Source organism: Taeniopygia guttata, chromosome 3, assembly GCF_048771995.1.
Source record: "Taeniopygia guttata chromosome 3, bTaeGut7.mat, whole genome shotgun sequence".
NCBI classification, from domain to species: domain Eukaryota; kingdom Metazoa; phylum Chordata; class Aves; order Passeriformes; family Estrildidae; genus Taeniopygia; species Taeniopygia guttata.
In genome coordinates this window covers 42,120,531-42,141,152 of record NC_133027.1, presented here as the reverse complement: position 1 = coordinate 42,141,152, position 20,622 = coordinate 42,120,531, and the positions used below count along the sequence as shown (strand labels likewise).

The 20,622-nt window shown below is 48.5% G+C and overlaps 1 protein-coding gene across 1 annotated transcript; it reads right to left on the bottom strand.

Annotated features, from left to right (window-relative positions):
* Positions 1–12,281: 12,281 nt before the first annotated feature.
* On the bottom strand, positions 12,282–20,122 carry PRDM13 (PR/SET domain 13). Its single transcript, XM_030269353.4, has 4 exons — positions 19,644–20,122; positions 17,822–17,953; positions 17,603–17,723; positions 12,282–14,288 (listed from the first exon to the last, which is right to left on the bottom strand). Exons 1-4 carry the CDS (start codon positions 19,782–19,784, stop codon positions 12,820–12,822), a joined length of 1,863 nt encoding a protein of 620 aa, XP_030125213.3. The 5' UTR covers positions 19,785–20,122; the 3' UTR covers positions 12,282–12,819.
* Positions 20,123–20,622: the final 500 nt, after the last annotated feature.

The following is a 20,622-nucleotide window of genomic DNA, read 5'->3' as shown; positions in this document are numbered from 1 at the left end:
GAGGACTGAGATACTGCACCAGCCTGGCTTCCCTCTGCTCAGCAGCCACTACACCTAGGGTAGAAGCCCCTCACAACAGCCTCAGCAGCCAGATGCTCAGGGTGAGCCCCCTGATGACTGTGAATTGACTGATAGCACTCTTTCCCAACTGCTAAAGAACATTTATTGGTGGCCAGAATGAAAGGAAAGCCAGAGGGTAAATCTAGAAGGAAAAAGGCAGAAAGAGGCAAATAAGAAAACTGCCAATACTGCAGACTTGGCAGTTTGCAAGAGTTGAAGTTTTTTATACTTGTCAATTCTTTGCTCAAAGATGCTAGGCTTTCAATAATCTACTGTACAGTGGGGAGAGAATTCAGTTATTATATTGTGCTAAAGAAACCCAAAGAACCTAAAAAAAATCTTCAAAAAGACAATTTTTTTTCCTAAAAAGTCTCAAACTAGTGGTTTCTTTTTATCATTCAACAAGGCTGAGATTGTTGAGTCAGACATGGTATTGTAGTGCCTATGGCAACATTCACTCAGAATCCACTTATAATAAGAAACACAAAACTGAAAAAGTAGCTCTTAGAGAATCCTCATCTAGATTTCTAAAGGTTGCAGAGCCAGAAGTTTTAAAGGGATTATAAATAATTGCACAGGGAATTCAAAAGCAAAAGCAGAGAAAATGTTACCCTGAGAAGCCCATAAATTGCAAAAAACAGGTAGCTGGTGAACAAATTAAGGCAGTATCTGATACAAAGATGAAAGTCTTTGCAAACATGACCAAGTCAAGTTGAACACAAACAAACAAACCTGAGAAGTTAAGAAATGAAGAAGTCAAGAAATCCCTCCTTACTGCAGTAAAGTAAGATAAAATCTCAAAAAGATAATATTTTGAGGGTTTTGGGAAATCAAGCACTTAGTCACTTAGTTGCAAACTGAAAATATATCAGTTGTTAAGTCCTGTTGGTTACTGTGGTGCTTTAATACCGACCAGAAATTAAACTCTAAGTAAGCTACTCCCTTCCCTTGCCCCTTCTGGTAAGAGAGGTACAAAAGCAGAGAATATGGGTTAAGATAACAATTTACTGAAAGTAAAAAGCAATTAAATAAGAAACACACTGTAACAGCAGCCATATTAATAATAAAATCATACAAAGAAGAAGGTGTTATACCCATAGAAAGGTGGTCACCTTCTCAACTTAGTTCCACATGGATGATACTTTCCTTTCAGCACCACATCCTGTAGCTGCATCTCAGAAAAATGGGAGATGATGGATGAAGGCAGAAAAGGATGTACGGCTGATGCTGACGGCTTTCCCACTGGAGAGAGTGAGGCAAAATATTACACACCTAAAAATGCGGGTGCTAGAGTAATGGTTGCAGCACATGCTGCTACACACACCTCCTGCAGTATTCTTACCTTTCTTTCCCAAAACCATGTTCCCTGTAGATGATGTGCATGGTACAGGATAACAACTTAGCCATGCCCATTCAGCACTAATCTCTGCCCCCTTTCTGCAACCAGAAGAATCATTTTAATATTGCTGGGAGACTGTTCATTTGAGTTGTCCCTGGAAATGACTCCAGTTTAATATTGCTGGGAGGTTGCTCATTTGAGTCGTCCCTAGAAATGCTTCCAGGACTACATCATCCTCCTCTACCACACTGCATGGCACTTTTGGAGGCTCTTGGTCACGTCCGTACTGTCTCAAACACAGCTCACCTGTCCTGGGAGGTCTTACTGCACACTGGGAAAGTCTCCTCCAAGGGTCTCATTTCCACACCTTGTGCATCCTTCACAGCCTATATAACAGACTTTATTACAGATTACTTTTTGTTATAAACCAGGGGCTAGGAAAGAGTACCACTGGAAACAGGACAGATCAGTGGATCAGCAGCCTTTTCAGAGCTCTCCCCACATGTTGAATTACTGAAAAGATATACAAAGCAACAAAGATTGCGCTGTAGGACCGGCTCATCCCAACAGAGGAGGCTCCTGCAGGGATGAGGCACACTGTCACATCTCATAGTGTTCATTTGTCATCTCTCCAGCATGTGTCCTCAAGCCTGGGCTCCCACTCCTCAGAGGAAGCCTGTGGGCCTGGCTCCAGTAGTGCTCGCTGTTACCCAGGGACATGGCCAAGGCTGGTGGGGAATCAAGGGCCTTCTCTGATTAGTGTATGTTTGGTTGAATCCTGAAGCTAAGGTCCTTCCTTCCCCAGGGCACTGATTCAATGGACAAGACACATGTCAACACATACAACATATTTTATTTTTGCCAGAAATCTCTACTGCAGTCTGATACCATAATTCTTACTCAGAGAGATCACGGGCAGAGAACAGGCCCTCTTAATACCTCCTTAATACCCCATGATTATCCAATTCATTTCATGGAGAGTGATCTGCCTCTCGGTTTCAAACACCCTGAAGTTGGCCACTTACAGACAGAGTTGGGCTTAGCCCACTGAGCTGAGGACAGGAGATGCAGGAAAACACAGCAATATCTGGAGATTTGTCTCAAAGGAAACAAATCCCACAAAAGCGAGATCTCTTATTCTCAGTCATTAAAACCTGAGAACTGATTGGCTAGGCAGACAGGGAAAAAAAAAAGCTCTTAGAACAATCTTAGTCAAGATACCCCATTACAAAAGATAAAAACTGAAAAAAATAGTTTTCGTCCAACTTTTCCTAGGAACTTTGCAATGTTTTTTCTAGAAGAATCCACAAAGGAAAATGAACATGTCTTATGGGGACAAGCAGGAATGAGCACAAAGCAAAGCTTGGAGTTGCAGAAGGGCAGAACTGAACATTATTCATTCAAGCATAATGTGCTCCATTATTGTGCACACTTAAGACATCTTCCTCTATGGGCTAATTTTGAAGGTACCTGAGAAAACCAGAATTATAACCAAAAAAAAAAGTTGTTATGGCAGTCATGTCTGAAATTAAATTCTTCTGGGTATATAACAATTTTCTAAAAATGAGGTTAAGAGTGTTTAGAAAATCTGAAGATCCTATCCTAGACCAGGAATAGCTAACTCTGCTTAAACTTTTACTAAAGAGTTAAAATTGAGTTAAATTCTACTAACTAACTTGAGAGTGCAAAAGCACTAATTCTGCTAAGAGGGACCTGAAGTAAGCTGTCAGTGATTTCTGTTTAAGATTTCAGAAATCTTTCACATATGACATCCAGGGTCTAATCACATGGTGCTGTAACTCTTCAACAACATCTGCACCAACCAGCTTTAGCTCCACATCATTACTGGTTGGTTTTCTCATAAGCTTGTTTTCTTCTCCTTTAGTCTGTGATACCTTCCGTGTTCTCAAAGGCCAATCAATCCCCTGACAAGAACTTGGTCAGGGCATAAGATGATGTCCATTATTAACAATATAATATGGTCCAGCATAAGTATATTGCACAGCTAAGCACTTTTTATGTTACCAAGTAGAGTTGTTAGCTACATATAGTCCATTCTCAATATCTGGGCAAGTTTCATACAGAACACAGAGAACACACACATTATTCTTCTATGATTTTTTTGTTTTTACACTTTAATCTTATTCAATAGGGAAAACAAGGTGTTTGTCCCATAAAGCAAGCTGAAAATTTTAAAATAAATATATATGTATTAATACCAGGAAAGAAATGGTGGGAAGTAGGAAAAGGGGTAGGTTTGAGCCATACAAGGCAGGCAAGGAATGGGCTAGAAAATGGGGGGAAAAAAGACAGATAGGGACTTATTTGTGCAAGACCTTGAAGCAAGGAGGTTGAACTGTATGTGGGAAGCTATAATACAAGAGGTTTTTCCATAAACATTCAAACTGAGGCAATGATATTTAAAAGCCTTAATAAGATATGAATTTCGGTAACACTTTAATTGTCTTTCTGAGAAAATTACTCAGGCAACCCAAACACTCTGGACTATTTACTATATTGTTTTCCCCATCTGTGGAGTCACTAAATAATTATGCCATTATTGTGTTGAAGCCTCACTTATTAGGAATTACAGCAACATCTTGTTATACAGACACTAGCTGTGGTTTAGTGATGAAACTTCCTGCAGTTGCTTTAGTAACCACTTCTAGTGAAGGAAAGATAGGATTAAACATTTTTTTACTCTTTTGGAAACTCATTAGTCTCTACATTGCTAATGCATTAATTTAGTAATAATAATTCTTCATACTTAACAATGTACTGACCTCAGGACCTGACTTCTGGGGTGACATTTGAAAATGACTTAGTGAATACACTATAAATACAAGTTTTCCTCTGTGTTTGAGTGGGCTTTTATTCTCTGATGAATTTCTAACCAGCACTTGAAGGATCCCAAAAGGGTATTTCTCCAGTCCAGGAAAGGCCTCTGGAAAGGCTGCAATGACATTGCCTCTTTCATCCTTAAGGTCTTGAATGAGGCAAATAAGCTCTAACTTTGCATGTTTCTTGATCTATTGCTTCCTAAAGGAAAAGTCGGGATCTAAGCTAATATACTCTAACAAAGGTTCCCACTGTCAAAGGACAAAACAGCCTATTTTGCATACTGTTGCATCTGGAATTTTCCAAAGAGCCCTGAAAACTTAGACACCAAATGTCCATTGTAATCCCTCAAGAGTGAGACACCAAGCTCCTTGAGTAATGCTTCAGCCAACAAATCCAGTTATGCTGAGGTACAGGTGATGTGACTGGAGCTGACTGTACTCTGACAATGGCTCATGCTGGATGGGGGCAGGAGAGCACAAGGACAGAATAACATTAGAAGCCATGTGGCATTCTGAGCTTTGATAGTTGTGCACTGACACTTCTGCAGCTCTCTTACCTCTGGCAGCTTTAGATGCCAGGCTGCAGATAGGCACTCTAGGTGAGGCCAAAGGTCTATTGGGGGGTAGTCTAAGTGCAGGTCTAAACATGCACTCTTCTGTAGATGTTTGTCTTTTTAGTAGCATAGCTGTACCTGGTACAGTTAAGTCCAGGAGTGCTAACACACAGATCTGGATTGGGAAAATTGCCAGGCTTTTGGGATGCTGCTAACTGCACAAGCTCTAGTACAAAACATAAATCAAGTTTGTCTAAACTACTATTACCTCTACTCCACCTATTCTTTAGCTAAAAGATACCTTTTAGAACCGACTGTAATTCTGTCACTCAGTTGCTTGTTAGGTTTGACATCTTTTGTAAGCACGATAGCAATTCTGAAAGTCTTGGAAGGGTGCAGAGGAGACATCAGGAAAAGCATACAGGCCACAGAAGACTGTGCCAAAACAAATGAATTTATAAAGATCAGTTTGCTATGTAGTCTATCTGAACACTGTACATGCCATGTCTTTCACCGTATATTCTTCAGACTATAAATAAATCAAATTGACATATATTCACAATCTAGCACCATCTGCTGCATAAAGGAAGAAGGCATTTTAAAAGCAAAGGATCTGTTTGTTTTCTTACATGATACATCTTAATCATTGAAATGTATTCCTTGTTTTATAAATGCGCAACTTGACTTTAAATTTGACAAGCATTTTACAAGAATGATTTCAGGAAATCCTTCCTCAAAACTATGGATTCTCATTTGCTATTAGCTTCTGCACCACATTAAAATTCCTTTATTTCCAAAGCATTAAACTGAAAGCAAGAAGCAGGAAGGTCTTATCTGAAGTGTGGAAGAAATGCACATATAATCAGAGATAAGGGTTATACATTTATATAAATTCTTCTCTTTTAAGATAAATATTGAATGCAATATTTGAGACAAATAATTGTCTGCATCATTGTGTATGGTTTTATTTTGCTAATTATATATTTTTTCTTTTTTTATATATCCCCTTAAAACAGGTATGGAGTTTTTTCGTTATCTATGACAAAAGCATGAGATATTATCCCAAATAAATTTCATTCAGGAACCGAAGTTATACATTCATATAACTCTGACCTATTTATTCCTTTATTAAAAATAAAAATATGTATCCCTCTGAAATTCTAAGGTTCTCCATCTATTTTTAAATGTTTTCAAAGGTCATGGCAAAGCATAGAGACATATTTTAAGGTGTATACAGGCTACCTCAAGAGATTAAGCTTAAGCAACTTTGTTGCCCCACATGAAACTGAAATTAACTCATTCAGGTACTTGCTTCTCATTCATTTCTTCAATAATTAAGCTTTTTTTTTTTTTATATTAGCATACAATGTTACAGAACCACTGAAATAATTTAATATAACAAACTTATTTAAAATTTTGATCTCTTAGACTAAAGCAGTGAAAAATTATTTTGCTTCCTCCCTCTGCTTTGTCCAAAAGGCATTATTCTTAGCTAGCTGGCTGTCAGCAACACAAAACAAAGGGATGTTAAATTAAGTTTCTGCTTTATAAACAGAAAGGCGAAAAAAAATAGACCACAAAATTTCAGTGTGCTGTTGCAGTGAATTCTGGCCTGTGCAAAGCTAAAGCAGTTTTACTTATGGGGACTGACAAAGACAACTATCACTGTGGGCCACAGGGCGCTGTGAGCTGCTAGCAGAATCCTGCCTGAACTCAGACCAGAGGCTGAAGGTCCCCACAGTCCTTTGTTTCCACCAAAAAATGTCAGTTTTTCTTGTTTCTACGAGGGAGGGGCTCTCTGGAGAAATAACAAGCACACACTGTAGGCCAACCATCAACTGTGCAGATACTCTGGCACAATTCGAAGTTGTTACTTAGCTGCCACAACTAAGAGTCCTGTGCATTCCCAAGAGGACTCTTCAGCCCTGTGCTGTAGCTAGCAGGATTTTTGGTGGAATACCTCTGAAAACCCCAGAGTGTTCAGCCTCTTTGATTTTTCAAGAAGTATACTAAAGTATACTAAAAAAAATATACTGTCTTTTCTGGTTATTTCTTTTGGTGAATTACTGCATAGCTTAGACTACTGAAAAATAGGTAAGTGCAAGTCTTACACAGAAAAACAGGACTCAGAGCTGAAACATATTTTTAGTCCTCCAATTTTCTGAATAGTGCCAAAAAAATTGTTCATGCTGTACGAACCAGTTATACGCTCCAAAGCTAAAATACAGGCCTCTGCTTCTCTGACTCACCAACAGGTTTTAAAATCTACAAAGGAGTATAAAGACTTCACCTCTCCCATTCTTCCTAAAGTTTTCTCATTGCAACTGCTTAGCCATCAGCAATGAAACTGAAGTGATGCAAAGAGCAGAACAGTGATGAATGTTTCCTTAACACTCTGAACTTCACTTTACTGATGTTGTCTTTGTAAATCACACTTATTCCACTTCAGATCAGGACTTCAAATTACCTGCTACTAAACCAGTTTCATCAGAAGCAAGCAGTCCACAAGTTCTAAAAAATAATATAAATGCAAGCCCTTTCATTACCCTTGAAATAGGATAACACATTCCAAACAGACCATATTAAAAAAATCAAAATTTAAAACATCAAAAAGCCACACTTATATACAAATCTACATAAAAAGCTTATGAACTTTGCTCATAGCTTTCCATAACATTTCAGAATATCAGCTCTAAACATAGATGAATATACACCTCAGATCTAGTGATCTGTTTCTTCAGCTACAGTTGTTAAGAAACTTTCTCATGTTTCTTGTAAAGTTTATAGCATTACATATGCTGTAGGGAATAATTCCTCATTGGATTGACTTTGAATATACCTGAAAGCATTTTTGTTGCTTGTAGATTTTATCTGATATGGTCCAATGAACTCCAGTGAGCTTGAACATGACCTTGACATGCTGAACTTTACCTTCAGGTGAAAATTCAGAAAGTAGCTCACAGTCAAGTGCAGAATTGCTCTTTTCAGACAGAATTCTTGATCTTCACCATTCCCTGACCTGAAGCCAAATGCAGTTAGATTTTCTCCTATCCTCATGTCTCCCCAGCACAAAGAAAGTACAAATCCAAGCCTTGCTGCTCACTTCATCAGATGCACGTATGGGGATTCTTTTTTTATATTGAAATTACAGCTTACAAACACTCTGACTATTTCAAAATGTACTTCCAAGCACATAACTTCTAGTGAAAAAAAAAAATTCCCTGGAAATATTTTCAGCATGAATGTGCCCAAACAAATTCATAGGTTTTTCTGGATCAATAAATAATTTCTTTGCAACACCAGTGTTGCATCTGTAGAAAGGGACACTTAAGAACACACATGTTTTCATACCTACAGCTGAGCTTTCTGATCAAATCACGAGTGCATGTATGTTGATTTAAAATATGAGTTTAATACAAAAATCTTTGAAATTATATTCCTCTAAGTGTACAGTGCCATTTCCTTGTTTAAAGTGATCAAGCCCTCTGTGAGTACTATCAACCAGATCAAAATCTAAACTCTCTTGCATTACAGCAGACTACATCTATCCCACTCACATGTTGAAGAGCCTGGTAGCTTTTACATCAGTCCCACTAACTTCACTGGGGAGAGCAGGTGTTCAACACCTTTGCAAAATCAGGTAATTTTAGGGGTTGTTTAAAGCTGTAAACTCAAGATTATGTTCAAACCCATTTAGCAAGTTTAGAGGAATGAGACCTAGACCCCTGGTCTGTAAGACCCTGCCCTACAGCTTGGTCATTCACATCACCATTCATCTCCCATGTGCGTGGATACAACAGTAATTAGAGCATTAACAAGTAAGATACATGAAAGAACTTTGTGCCGAAGTTTCAACCAAGTTTGGTTGAAAACCAAAATTACCCTCAAGATCCTTACAATCTACTTCTTGGCAATTCTTTGCACCCCCTGCCAGATGCATCCAGACTTCTTGATGCTGATTTTAAGAAGGGGCTAATACAGGGCAAGTCAATAATCATCAAAACTGCTTCCCAAATTTAAAAAATGGGATGTTATTGAAATCAATTGCTTTTGCAAGAATAGCTGAGGTTGAGTGTGAATCTTTGGAAACTGAAAGACCAGTCTGCAAAATGCCTAGACTAGTTTTTAATAATGTCCAAAAGCCATCTCAATTTATTTATTATTCTTGTCTCTTGACTTCTAATCAGCAAATAATGTTCTATTCTTCACTCAAAAAATGCACCCTTCATTATTCCTTGTTCAACTTAACTCAAAAAGCCTGCATCCTCCTACAAAAAATAGAGAAACCTTGTAATTTAATGTCTATAGTCCTTGACAAGCATCTCAATGTGTAATATTTTAAAGGAGTTAATCTTTCTTCGGTCTTAAGCACCATTCTTTCTGCCTACACTTTCCACATTTTTTCCTGAAAATGTGGTTAATTATTTTCTCCTTTACTACAAAAATGGAGAGGACATACCTGGTTTACTGTAGCTATCAATAATTACAAATTCAGAAGGCAAAACATGTGGGATTCTGTTTTCTCCCTAGCTTCAAATGGTAGTCAGCCAGAAGCAATGTCAGACCTAGAGGCGCTAAGAACACGAAATCCAGCGGGTATTGTGCCCTGGCTGGCTGGCACCAGCTCCGCACCGACCCTGCCACCTGAAGTTTCCCCACCTCCCTCCAGACCCAAATTTGCCCGCAGGGAGACACAAGACCCGCCATGAGCGGCACATGACTCAGTGAACCCAGGAGCTGCAGTCGCCAGGCCGCGGCCCCACGACCCCGCGGCGGGCACTGCCCGCAGCCACGGGCCGCTCCCGGCCCATCCCGACCCATCCCGGCCCTTCCCGCGCTGCCCGCCGCAGAGCCCGCGCCGCCCTCAGCGCCGCCGCCGCGGGGCGGGGCCGCGCCGCCCGCACCGACCAATAGCAGCGCGGGCCGCCGCGGAGCTCAGCCAATCAGCGCCCGCGTTGGCAGCGCGGGCCCGGGCTGCGGCAGGGAGCGGCGGCGGCGCTCGGGTCCCTCAGCCCGGCCCGCGGGAGCGGGAGAGCAGCGGGAGCCGGGGCCCTGCGCCCGCGGAGCCCTGAGCTCCGTGCCGAGGACGGGGGGCCCTCCGGAACCCCGGGGCTGCGGCTGCTGACCCGCCTGAAGCGCTGCTTTCCCCAGCCCTGGTTGCACCCCGGGCTTCCGACACCGCCCAGGTCACCGAGGTTTCAGGAGAACGTTGTTGCCTCATCCCTGCCCTGACAGGGACAATAAAACAAAATAAATCAAAACTGAATAAAACAACCCAAAATGTGGTAAAATTTAATAAAACAAAATTAAACGCGGGGGGAAATTAATGATGACGCCAAGCAGGCACCGCTTCCCACGAGGGCCTGTGGGAGCGCAGCGCGCGGGTCGGAAGCCGCTGGGGCGGCGGGAGCTCCGACGGGAGCCCCGGCGGGAGCTCCGCTGCACCCCGGGCCGGGCACCGCGGGCCGCTGCACCCCGGGCCGGGCACCCCGGACCGGGCACCGCGGGCCGCTGCACCCCGGGCCGGGCACCCCGGGCCGGGCACCCCGGGCCGGGCACCCCGGGCCGGGCACCGCGGCTCGTCCGCCGACCCGTGCTGGTGGGTGCATCTCCGCTAGGAACAGTGAATGTGGCAGAATTTCCCCGCGTGTTTCCGCCTGTACTTTGTATTTCGATTTAGCCGCTGCATAGCAATTAAAAAAAATTAATAAACAGACAGACCATATGCTGTTGGTTTTTTTTGTTTTGGTTTTTTTTTTTCCCTTAATTCTGGTTATTTGAGGTTGGTTACATTTAGTTCCGTTTTGGGTTTTTTTTTTCCTTAACTCTAAGACTGATTTTTTTATATATACAGACCATTAATTCTTACAAATTGACTCTCTGAAGTGCCTTTTTTGTTTTTTGTGAGGGTGGCCCAAGTATTACGATTTTATGGAACACTTCTATTAAAACTTACAGGCTCTACAGACATGAAAATATTTCCCGTTCCACAGTTGAATTATTATACAATTTCCACGACCTCACAGCACACATGATGCATTCCTCGCCGGCAGCAGCTCCACGGTGGGTGCCTTCCTTTGGGAAAGCAACAGACAAAAATATTGAAATAAAGAGCTGGCAGGAGATATTCCAGGTCCTGCTGACGGTGCTATAAATGACAACGGGATTTTCAACTCCACCAACGGAAGACAAAGATCCTCCTCTTTGCAGGAGAGGGGTTTTCCATTTATTTTCATGTCAAAAAGACAACTTGTTCTGCACTTGTGGGTGCAGAAGCCCAAATAAGGGCGGGGGAGGGGGGCGGGGGGGGAGGAAAAGAAAAAAGGGGGGAGAAAACTGACTACAGCATCAAACCTTTAAAGGAAATTTAAGATTGGCATTTGAATTCCTTCTTCCTATTGCTGTTAAGCACGGTATAGCCTTAAGTGAGCAGACGAAGGATCAGATATGTGTCTGAAATTCTCACAGATACTGAAAGTAATTTGTTTGTATTTTACAACGCATCGCCTACACCCTGGACTGAAATAGGACTCGATCCTGAAAACTCACAGTCTTACAAGTGTATCGAACAATCGAAGAGATTTATCGTCTGTTTCAGAATTGTGAGCTACGCCAGACCAAAAAGCAGGGCTCCCTCCTGACTGCCTATCCGAGGGCACACGGAAAGCCCCAGCTCGGACCTGAGCGGGCAGACTCGCACAGCTTGGCGGGTCACAGCTGGCGGGTCACTGTCGGCAGTGTTGCATCCTTTTGCCTGGTGAGTTGGAGGAGCTGCCAGGGGAAACAGATAATTTTCTGACAGTCTTTTGTTTAAGTTGAACTCGTTTCAGGCATAGAATAAGATTTTTCTCTCAAATAAAAGTAACAACGATTCTAAAGAAGAGTGTTTGCAAAAGCGGCACGTTTGACCAAATGTAGATAAAAACAGATTAATAATGTCCAGCCTGTAACAGCTCTGCCGTCGCCCTGTGCAAAACAAAATAACAAAGAAAATTTCAAAAATCCTAAGCAGAGAGAAGAAAGGATTTGATTTGGGAATTTTGCCCTTTGGTTTTACTAAATGAGAGAAGGAAAATGGTCAGGCAACGCATTCAGGGGCAAATTGTTTAGAGCTGTATGCAGACGGGTCTGAGCTTCCAACCATCAGAAGCATTGAGAAGAAACACGAGATCCTGCTGACAGCACTTCAACGAACAACTAGGCAAACAGTAGTTTGTCAGTAACTTTATTTCTTTTTTTAAAAAATCGCATGACAAACTGGAACCAAGACCAAAATACTGTATCCACTGTACATCGTTCATTAGAAAACAAACATACACCACATTTGTATTCTACCAAACAGAGAGTGTATTTCCTTTAAAATTATATAGTGCGTGCTTTTAGAGTCATGCTTTTCAATATTTATTTTACATTTGTTACTCAAATATTATCTGCTATAAATAATTGCAACTTGATCAAATGGTGCACCTGTTATGCGAACCTCTTCCATGCTGCAAGAGTGGCATTTTGTTGCCTGGTTTTTTTTTTTTCCTGTCTTTCCCAAAAAGCTGTTGGTATTGCTTTATTAGGACCCGAGCAAGCACAGGTAAGGTGTCAAATAAAGTGTACAGGTGCCAGAGGCGCTTGTAGACCCGGGCCTGCTGCTGAGACCCATGGCTCAGACCGCTGGAATGAGTGATGGGAGAGCGCATAGGAAAAAAAAATCGTTTCCAAAAGGCACAATTTTCTCGACACGAAGGTACAATAAAAATATATGGCCACTGAAATGCGGGCTCCTATCGGGATGCGGTGCCTGTCCAGCGGGATCCTGGGCCCGCCAGGGCTTCGCCCTCCGGCCCCTGTCCCGGCTGCGGTGGAGGGAACCCGGGGACGCCCGCGCACCCCTACCCGCCCCGCCGGCGGCTCTGCCCGCCAGCCCGCGCTCCTCCGCGACACGGCCTCCCGTGGGACCGCCCCGGAGCCCAGAGTAGTGGAAGGGGGGCTGCAGCGCTCCCCTCACCCCGCCCCGCCCCGGCCGCCTCCCGCATCACTGCTCGCAGTGCCGGCTGCCGCTCTCCGGCTCGCTCTGGTCGTCGGTGAAGCAGACATCCACATCGCTCTCGTTATCAGTCTTTTGCTCCTGCTCGGGCTGCGCATAGCCAGAGTCACTCTTGTCCTCAGCCGCCTTGCCGAGGCTCTGCCCCGGGTGCCGGGATTTGACGTGCCGCTCCAGGTCGCGGCGTCGCACCAGCACCTTGCCGCAGTACTCGCAGCGGTACGGCGTGTTGCCCTCGGCGTGCAGGCGGATGTGTTTGTTGAGGTTGCTGGGGTCCCCGAAGGGCCGCAGGCAGACCTTGCACTTAAGCGGCTTGTAGCCAGTGTGAGTCCTCATGTGGATCTTCAGCCCGTACTTGCGGGAGTACAGCTTCCCGCAGTACAGGCACAGGTGCCCGGTCTTGGGTTTTCCTCCGGCCGCCCCGGCCGCCCCCGCCGGCAGCGTCTCCAGCCTCCCTCGGCCTTTCTCGGCCGCCAGCTCGGACAGCTGCTGCGTGTGCATGGCGATCTCCCGGTCTATGCTGGCCAGTGAGCCCAGCTCTGCGGCGTGCAGACCCGCCGCCGGCCCCGCGAAGTACGACACCGACTCAGGGTACTTGAGGAGACCGCCGAGGTGCAGCTTCAGCGGGTAGTAGGGCGCGGCCCCGTAGAGCAGCTCCCCGTTGTAGACGGTGAGCGGCATCACCGGCAGCCCACACTCCCCCGCGTACGCCTTCAGCCCCTCGAAGGGCGGTAGCGCGAAGCGCTCCAGGGCCCCGCCGGGCAGCGGCGGGTAGCGGGCGGGCGGCAGCGCGGCCGCGGGCAGCCCCCGCTCCACCTGCCGGAAGGCCGAGGCCTCTTCCAGCGGCGACAGCAGCGGGAAGGCGCGCAGCCCGCCGCCGCAAGCCAGCCCCGCCGCCGCCGCTGCCTGCGGGGCGGCCTCACCCGGCAGCGCTCCGCACTTAGGCGGCGCCTCGGTGGCGGCGCGTCCCGCCTTCAGTCCCCCCAGCAGTTTGGAGAAGCCGAGGGCGGCGGCGCCCCGCGCCTCTTCCCGCAGCGACCCGGCGGGGCGGAAGGCGGAGCGCGCCCCGGGGCACAGCGCCAGCCCGTTGCCGCCCGCCGGCCCCAGCAGCGGCCCCGGCCCACGGGCGGCCCCCACGCTCATGTCCAGGGCGCGCTCCTGCTCCTCCTTGCCCGCCGCCCGCTTGGGCAGCGCCGGCTTGGCGAGTGGCGGGGATGCGACGACGGCCTCCCGCTTGACGGCCTCCCGAGGGCCGCAGCCGGACGGCGGATGGCCGCGCAGCGAGGCGGCCGGCAGCTCCTTGGGGGGCAGGCCGAAGGCGGTGGCAGCGGGCCGGCCGTGGTCGTGATGGAGGAAGGGCCGGCCGTGACTCAGAGCGCAGTGGAAGTGGACGTGGGCCTTGAGGCTGTTGGGGTATTTGAAGGTCCTCCAGCAGTACCAGCAGATGTACCTCTCCTCCCCTGCGGAGGCAAGCGGAGGGACCCGTCAGCGGCGGCCGCGCATCCCCGTACCTCCCCGCGCATCCCCGCGCTCCCTCTGCCTCGTCCCGCCCCCGCCGTGCTGTGCCGCGGAGCGAAGCGGTGCGGGCGCTGCGCGGTCCGGGCTGAGCTCCCGCGAGCGGGGCGCCGTAGGGCCGGGGGGAGCAGCTGCTACCGCGAGTCGCCTGTCGGAGGGCCCATCTGTTGGCGTTTGCAGAGGAGGTAGCGTATGTCAGGGAGTCGGCTACACCGAACAAAGGCCAATCTAATGATCGTGAGCCCCTCATTACGCGGCGAGACAATATCCGATATGTATGGGCCATATGTAATCGTTCCCTTTCAGAGGACAATGCCCTTTGTACCCCGTCCCATTTCGACTTCTCTCAAGCGGAACAGACCTCGGTGGCCGCGGCTGTGGTGGCTGCCCGACACTGCAAGAGGCTCAGACTCCGCTCTCCCCCTCCTGGCCTTGCTTGCCAGGAGGGTTCTCCCAAGGAGGAGCATCTCCCCAGCCCCGACGGTGAAATGCCGCCTCTGTGGCCACCTGTCTAGAAATCTTTTCCTTCCTTCCTTCCTTCCTTCCTTCCTTCCTTCCTTCCTTCCTTCCTTCCTTCCTTCCTTCCTTCCTTCCTTCCTTCCTTCCTTCCTTCCTTCCTTCCTTCCTTCCTTTCCTTCCTTCCTTCCTTCCTTTCCCCCTTTCCCCCACTTTCCCCTTTCCTTTTCTCTTCTCCTCTTCCTTCTCTCCTTTCTTCTATTTTTCTGTCTCTTTGTACTCATCTTACTCTCTCTCGTTTCTCCCAGTCACCATACTACACTGATAAGCCCCTGAATTTCCCTTTCTTCTCTTTCCCACCCTGACCGTCCCCAGCTGACCCTCACCCCTCAATTTAATGCACCGAAACACCTAAGGTGAGGCCAAGAGCCGCACGGAAATGATAGCCCCCTCCAGGCCTGGGAGCAGCTCCTCACGTTTCAGGGAATCCCGTGGGGGATGACAGGGGTGAGACCTTGCATCGTGCCCCTCGTCTGTCGGGGCACCCGGGGAGGGCGGGTCGCCGGGGTGGATGCGATGGCTGTGACCAGCCTCCCGATACACTTTTGACAGGGGTCAGTCGATGTCCGCTGCGGGTGGAAAACGAAATGTTCGCTCTCTGCGAGAAATTCGTGTGGGAACTCGCGTGGAAGCATCGCACGCTGTTGCGTGTATCTCGCCGCATGTGTCCTCGCCGCCGTGCGCAGCCTTTCCTCGTTAGCCGTGGAGAGGCAGTCCCGGGGATCTGCGGCATTAGGAAGGCGTTGGACGCTGGTTTTCGCCCCGTCGGGGAGGGAGAGAGACGGGACTGTGTCTGCCCGGGCCCCAGAGAGGAAGGGGCAGCGGGCCGCTGGGGGTGGCAATCTCACTGCCGTGCATGGGAAAAAGGGTAAAGAAGCGGTACGGATGGAAAGGAATACGGCCACGGACCGCCACGGACTCCCTTCCGCTATCTTCGTTTGCCTATGCAGGGCTCTTCAGTAGCGCGGGTCGGTCCCGGTATCCTCAGCAAAAGATGGTCGGGACCGGCTTCCGACCGCCACCAAGCCCGGCTCGGCGCTTCCCCGGCTCAGCTCCAGTTCAACAAGAACGGCGCCAGGGGGAAAAAAAAACCACCGCACACTCCCACCAAAAACCACCTCTTTCTCACCACGGTGACCCAAATTAAAGAGGTCGAACACAAAAGACTTCCAAATTTTTGATTTAGTTTGTTTTTTTCGTTTTGTGTTTTTTTAAAAAACTCTCCGAATTCCTTCCGCTGTCTTTTTACGGTTGGTGGGGGTTTGGGACTTTAGTTTGATTTTTCTGCTTTTTTTTTTGTCAGCATATGATCATTAAAACAAGAGCACTTCAAGCATGCTGATACACTTTTTCTGAGTCTGTATTAATCAGTCTGGAAACTGTGGACCGAAGACACAGCAGATCCGTAGGGTCACTTTGCAATTCAGCCTTGCTTCGACGGGGCGAGGGAGATGCCACACGCTGGGAACCTCTTGCAGACCTGAGCTCTCTTTCATTTTTCCTCCGAGTAGCACTGGTACCCATCCGCAGCAAGGGCTGCTGGAGAGGAGTAGGGCGCAGCACAGCCGCGTGTCCTCCTTGCTGCCGAAACTTCGCCAGGCTTTTCGAGGGGGTGACCCTCGGCAGATGCATAGCCTCACTGCCTTTCGACGTGGCGGGGACAGAGATGTGACCAAGAGTTTCTTTTCCGGGTGTAGTTTTTGTACAAGGAGGGTTTTGCGCTGTTGCACATGGCACGATGTGATATAATAGCCAGAGCCTGGCTTTCCCGCAGCTATCCCTTCGGGCTGGACCCTGGTCACCTTGCAGAGCGGCCAGCCGTGACGGGGGGGGAGGGGGCAGCTCCTGCCCGGATCGTGCACTCACTCCCTTCCCGGGGACACTGCCAAGCTGAAGGATCTTCTGCGTCAAACAGGACCGGCTGGGGTTCCCTCATTCTCATCTCCCGCGGAGCGGGCTCAGCCCGAGGAGTGCCCACAGGCAGCTGCTGCCACCGACGCCCCAGGGAGCGTCCGGACCCAGGACCAGCTGAAGGGGGTGGCCACCGACAGAGAAGCCCGGCAAGTGAACGCTGAAGTGTTTCGTCTTTTTTTTTTTCCTCGCCCTTTTTTTTTTTTTAATGTGTTGCCATCGTATCATTTTGTTAACACCGGTGTATTTCCAGCTAAGAATAGGTTTGCGGATTGAAACAAGCCGTCCCAGACGGGTGTCTTCCCTTTCCCAACATCTTTGCGTAACCTGATCTCAGTGTGATTTGACGCCTATTTTGTCTTTTACCTAATATATTCTAATTTACAGGGACTGCCCAGTACTGCCCAGTTTTGGCTTGACTATGTGAATCTACCCGCAAGAGGACCTGAAAAGAGTCTCTGAAATCTGAGGATGGAAGGTAAACCCGATGTTTTTAGAAACAGCATTGGGTGAGGTGAGCTGAGCTGAGCCACATACCAACTGTAGCGATGTTTCACAGAAACCCCATTTGCCTATCAAAGAATCATTAAATCGGGCCGACGACGGAATAACTCGACGCACGGGGGCCTTTCCATACGCTACCGAGTTAATAGATCACCCTTTAAATGTAAGCAGATGGAGTCTTAGTTTAAAGGATGGTGGGTTAAATTCACGGCAGCTGTACTGGCATTTATTTTTCTGAGGGCCCACGTTTGCCTACCGCAGTTTGAGTTCCCGGCAAAGGTGTCAGCTAAAGAGGGTTTGTTTTGTTTCATTTAATTTGGTTGCTTACCTTTCTCGTCGTGCGTCGGTGTGGCCGTGACGGGGATGTCAAACCACTGCGCCAGAGGGTTGGAATACCAGACGGTAAGCTCCTCTCCCGGCTGGACATCTCGCAGCGCTCGGTAGAAAATCTGGAGAGGGAAGAAAGGAAACTTCTTCAGGAGGCTTGAGAGGGGAGGCAGGTGGCGGAGAGAGGTGCCATGACAGCCCGGAGCTGCGAGTGGGGTACCTGTCCTCCTGGCAGATCCGCAACAGCCTCCAGTGTCTGCTCTTGGGAGTTTCGGGCAGCTCGGATTAACCCTATCCACTCCAGTGCTGAGCTCCCGGCTTCATCCACTAATTCCCCTCTGACCATCCGCACCTGGAAAACAGGCGGTACTGCTGTCATTTTCACGTGAAACGAAACACAAAGAGAGCAAAAAGGTTACCCGTCCCCCTGCCTGCCCGCTCTGCCTGGCCCATCGAACTGCTTCCCCACACTAGGCAGGAGGCTGAGCATCGCAGCTGAAAGCAGCGGCGAGAGCATCTCCTTTTGCCTCCTGTTTAATGCTTCCATCCTCACCCACCTTTGGGTAGGACATTCCCCAGCTCTCAGGTGCCTTGGAAGAGATCCGGCTGCCTAGCGGTGGTTGCAGCTCTGCAGAGTAAGGATGGAAGACCCTCTGCCCAGCGAGGGGAAACAGGATTTTTACAGGATTTTTCCCTTGGGTAGCATTGATCCAAATGCACCTTGTCCAGTCGCAGCTGTTATACATTCGCTTAAAGCTAAATTAAATGCCCAGGCACTTTTTTTTTTTTTTTTTTTTTTTTTTTTTTTTTTTTTGTCTCTGAGTCCGTGCAAAACCACTGTGACATGCAGGACTTGTCGGGAGATGGGGAGGGGAAAGGGGGAGAAGATTCTGCTTAGCTACAGAGTCCCTGTAGCCCAATACTTCATAATCTGCTTGCCCATACAAAGAGAAAATGAAGTGCCCATTCCCTGAATGACCGTGCAATAAAAGTCATCGGAACAAAGCAGTCTAAAGCGAGAAACCAAGGGAGCCAGATGAGAAATAAATTTGAGTGGGCTGGCAGAGCGTTTAAAAACAATTAAAGTGCATTAAAAATCAGAGCGGAACGCGTGAGCCGCGGCTGCCCGAGGGGCGAAAGGAGGGGTCTCATCCGCAGCCCCCTGAAGAGCCTGATGGACGGGGCAAGAGCCCTTCACCGCCTCCTCCTCGCTCCTTCGCTCGGACACGGGCTGACCCCGAAGCACGCAGCCGTGTGGCCGTCATCCCTCCCGCTCCGGCTGTGCGCTTGTTTGCAGCTCCAGGGGAGGAGGTCCCCCCGAGGATTTGGGGGAAGGTTGAGCTGCCCTGGGCTGCCCCGACACCTGCGACCTGCACCCCGGCGCCGTCTCTCGGGTAGCCCCGGTCCTCTCGCCCCGCATTCCCTTCAGGCCCAAGCCAAAGGATCGCGGCCGGGAAGAGGAACCCAAGCCAACCGCAGAAATAAATGGGTGCATCTGCGTCTACCCTGCTCCTTCCTGAGCCAAAACCCGGGGGCTTGTGACAGCCTCACGCCCTCGCCTCGCCGGAACTCCAGGAGAGAGGAGCCGGCCGTGGCACGTCCCGGCTCTGCCAGGGAAAGGGGCAATGCCTCATTGAGCAGAACCCCGGGGGGCGGGGGCTGGGTGGTGGGTCCAGGGCCCTCCGACATCGGGCACGGGGCTCAGGCGACGCTTCCAGAACGTCTCTGTCCGAGGCGGGGGAGCGTCCACTCCTCCGGGAGAGCCCCCGGGTCCTCTGGTCTCGTCCCGGAGGCCGGCCGGGCTAGGCGCCCCGGCGCTGGGGAGGAGGGAAAGAGGGCACGAGCGGGCAGGCTTTCCTGGCAAAACCGCGGGGAGACATCTCAGGACGTTCTGGAAATGCTTCCCTTTGCTTTCCTGGCTCGCTCTAGGAAGGGAGGATCGAAGAGAGACGGGGGAAGCAGCCTCTTCTCCCAAAGCCGGCTTCCCCCGAGTCAACGAATAATCAAAGTCCAGCGGTGCAGGAGTGAACGTAGGAAAATACCTTTTTTTTGGGTCCTGGCTCCTTGCGGTCTGACAGGTACTTGCCCAGTTTGAAGGTGCCCGGCACAGGACCCAGGCGCAGCCCAGCCGGGATGCAGCTCTCCGCGCTGACGCTGATGGCCGGAGCCCTGCTGGTTTGCATCGCTGCCGCTGGGTGTGAGCGCTCGGGAACCCCAACTACTTAAGGGGGTCGGAGTGACAGCGGCAGGCGGCGGGAGGATGAGCACAGGCGTATCTCCGCCCGCAGAGTGACGCGGCGCTGTGTGGACGCCGGCTTTTCAACGGGAGCAGGAGGGGTACCCCTTGGCAGGGGGATGCTCTGGGGCGCAGAGTTTGGTGAGAGAGTTTGGCTCCTCGAGCAGCTGCGGAGTCCCATCCAAGAGGGTCACATGGAGCCTTTCCCTAACCCTCCTGCATAATCAGGCGGAGTGAATGGCTGGCAGACAATGGGCCAGGCGACCTTCCCATTCCTAAAAATCCAATTTGTCAAGGGCAAAGAAAAGGCGCTGGTGAATCAAAGGTCTGGAGGGACCATTAATCCTCAGCATGGGGTATTGTCCCCGAGACAGTTACGATATTTTAAGTGACAAATCCACTGTATAATTTCTCCATAAATTTTACTTCCTTTTATTGTTCCTCGACAAACCAGTTTTGGAAAATAAGTGACTATTTTAAGTCTACTTGGCTGAGCCTTTTGAGGTTTAATATACTTCAAAGATTTTTAATTCTCTTCCCTTGGCTTTATTGTAAAGGAGATTAAACAAAGAGATGGGGAATGTTTTGAGGACTTGTTAACTTCTATTGATTCCCGGCGTGTGCCATACAGAAATTGGGCAGGTACTTGATGGGAAAACACCAGAAAATACCTACACTTTTTTTCTTAAGAACGACCATATTACCATTTCAGTGGTTTGGTTTCAGGCCAGTAATCTGTTTCAGAAGAGCTTTGATCCTTAAGGAGGATGAATAGCACAAAATAT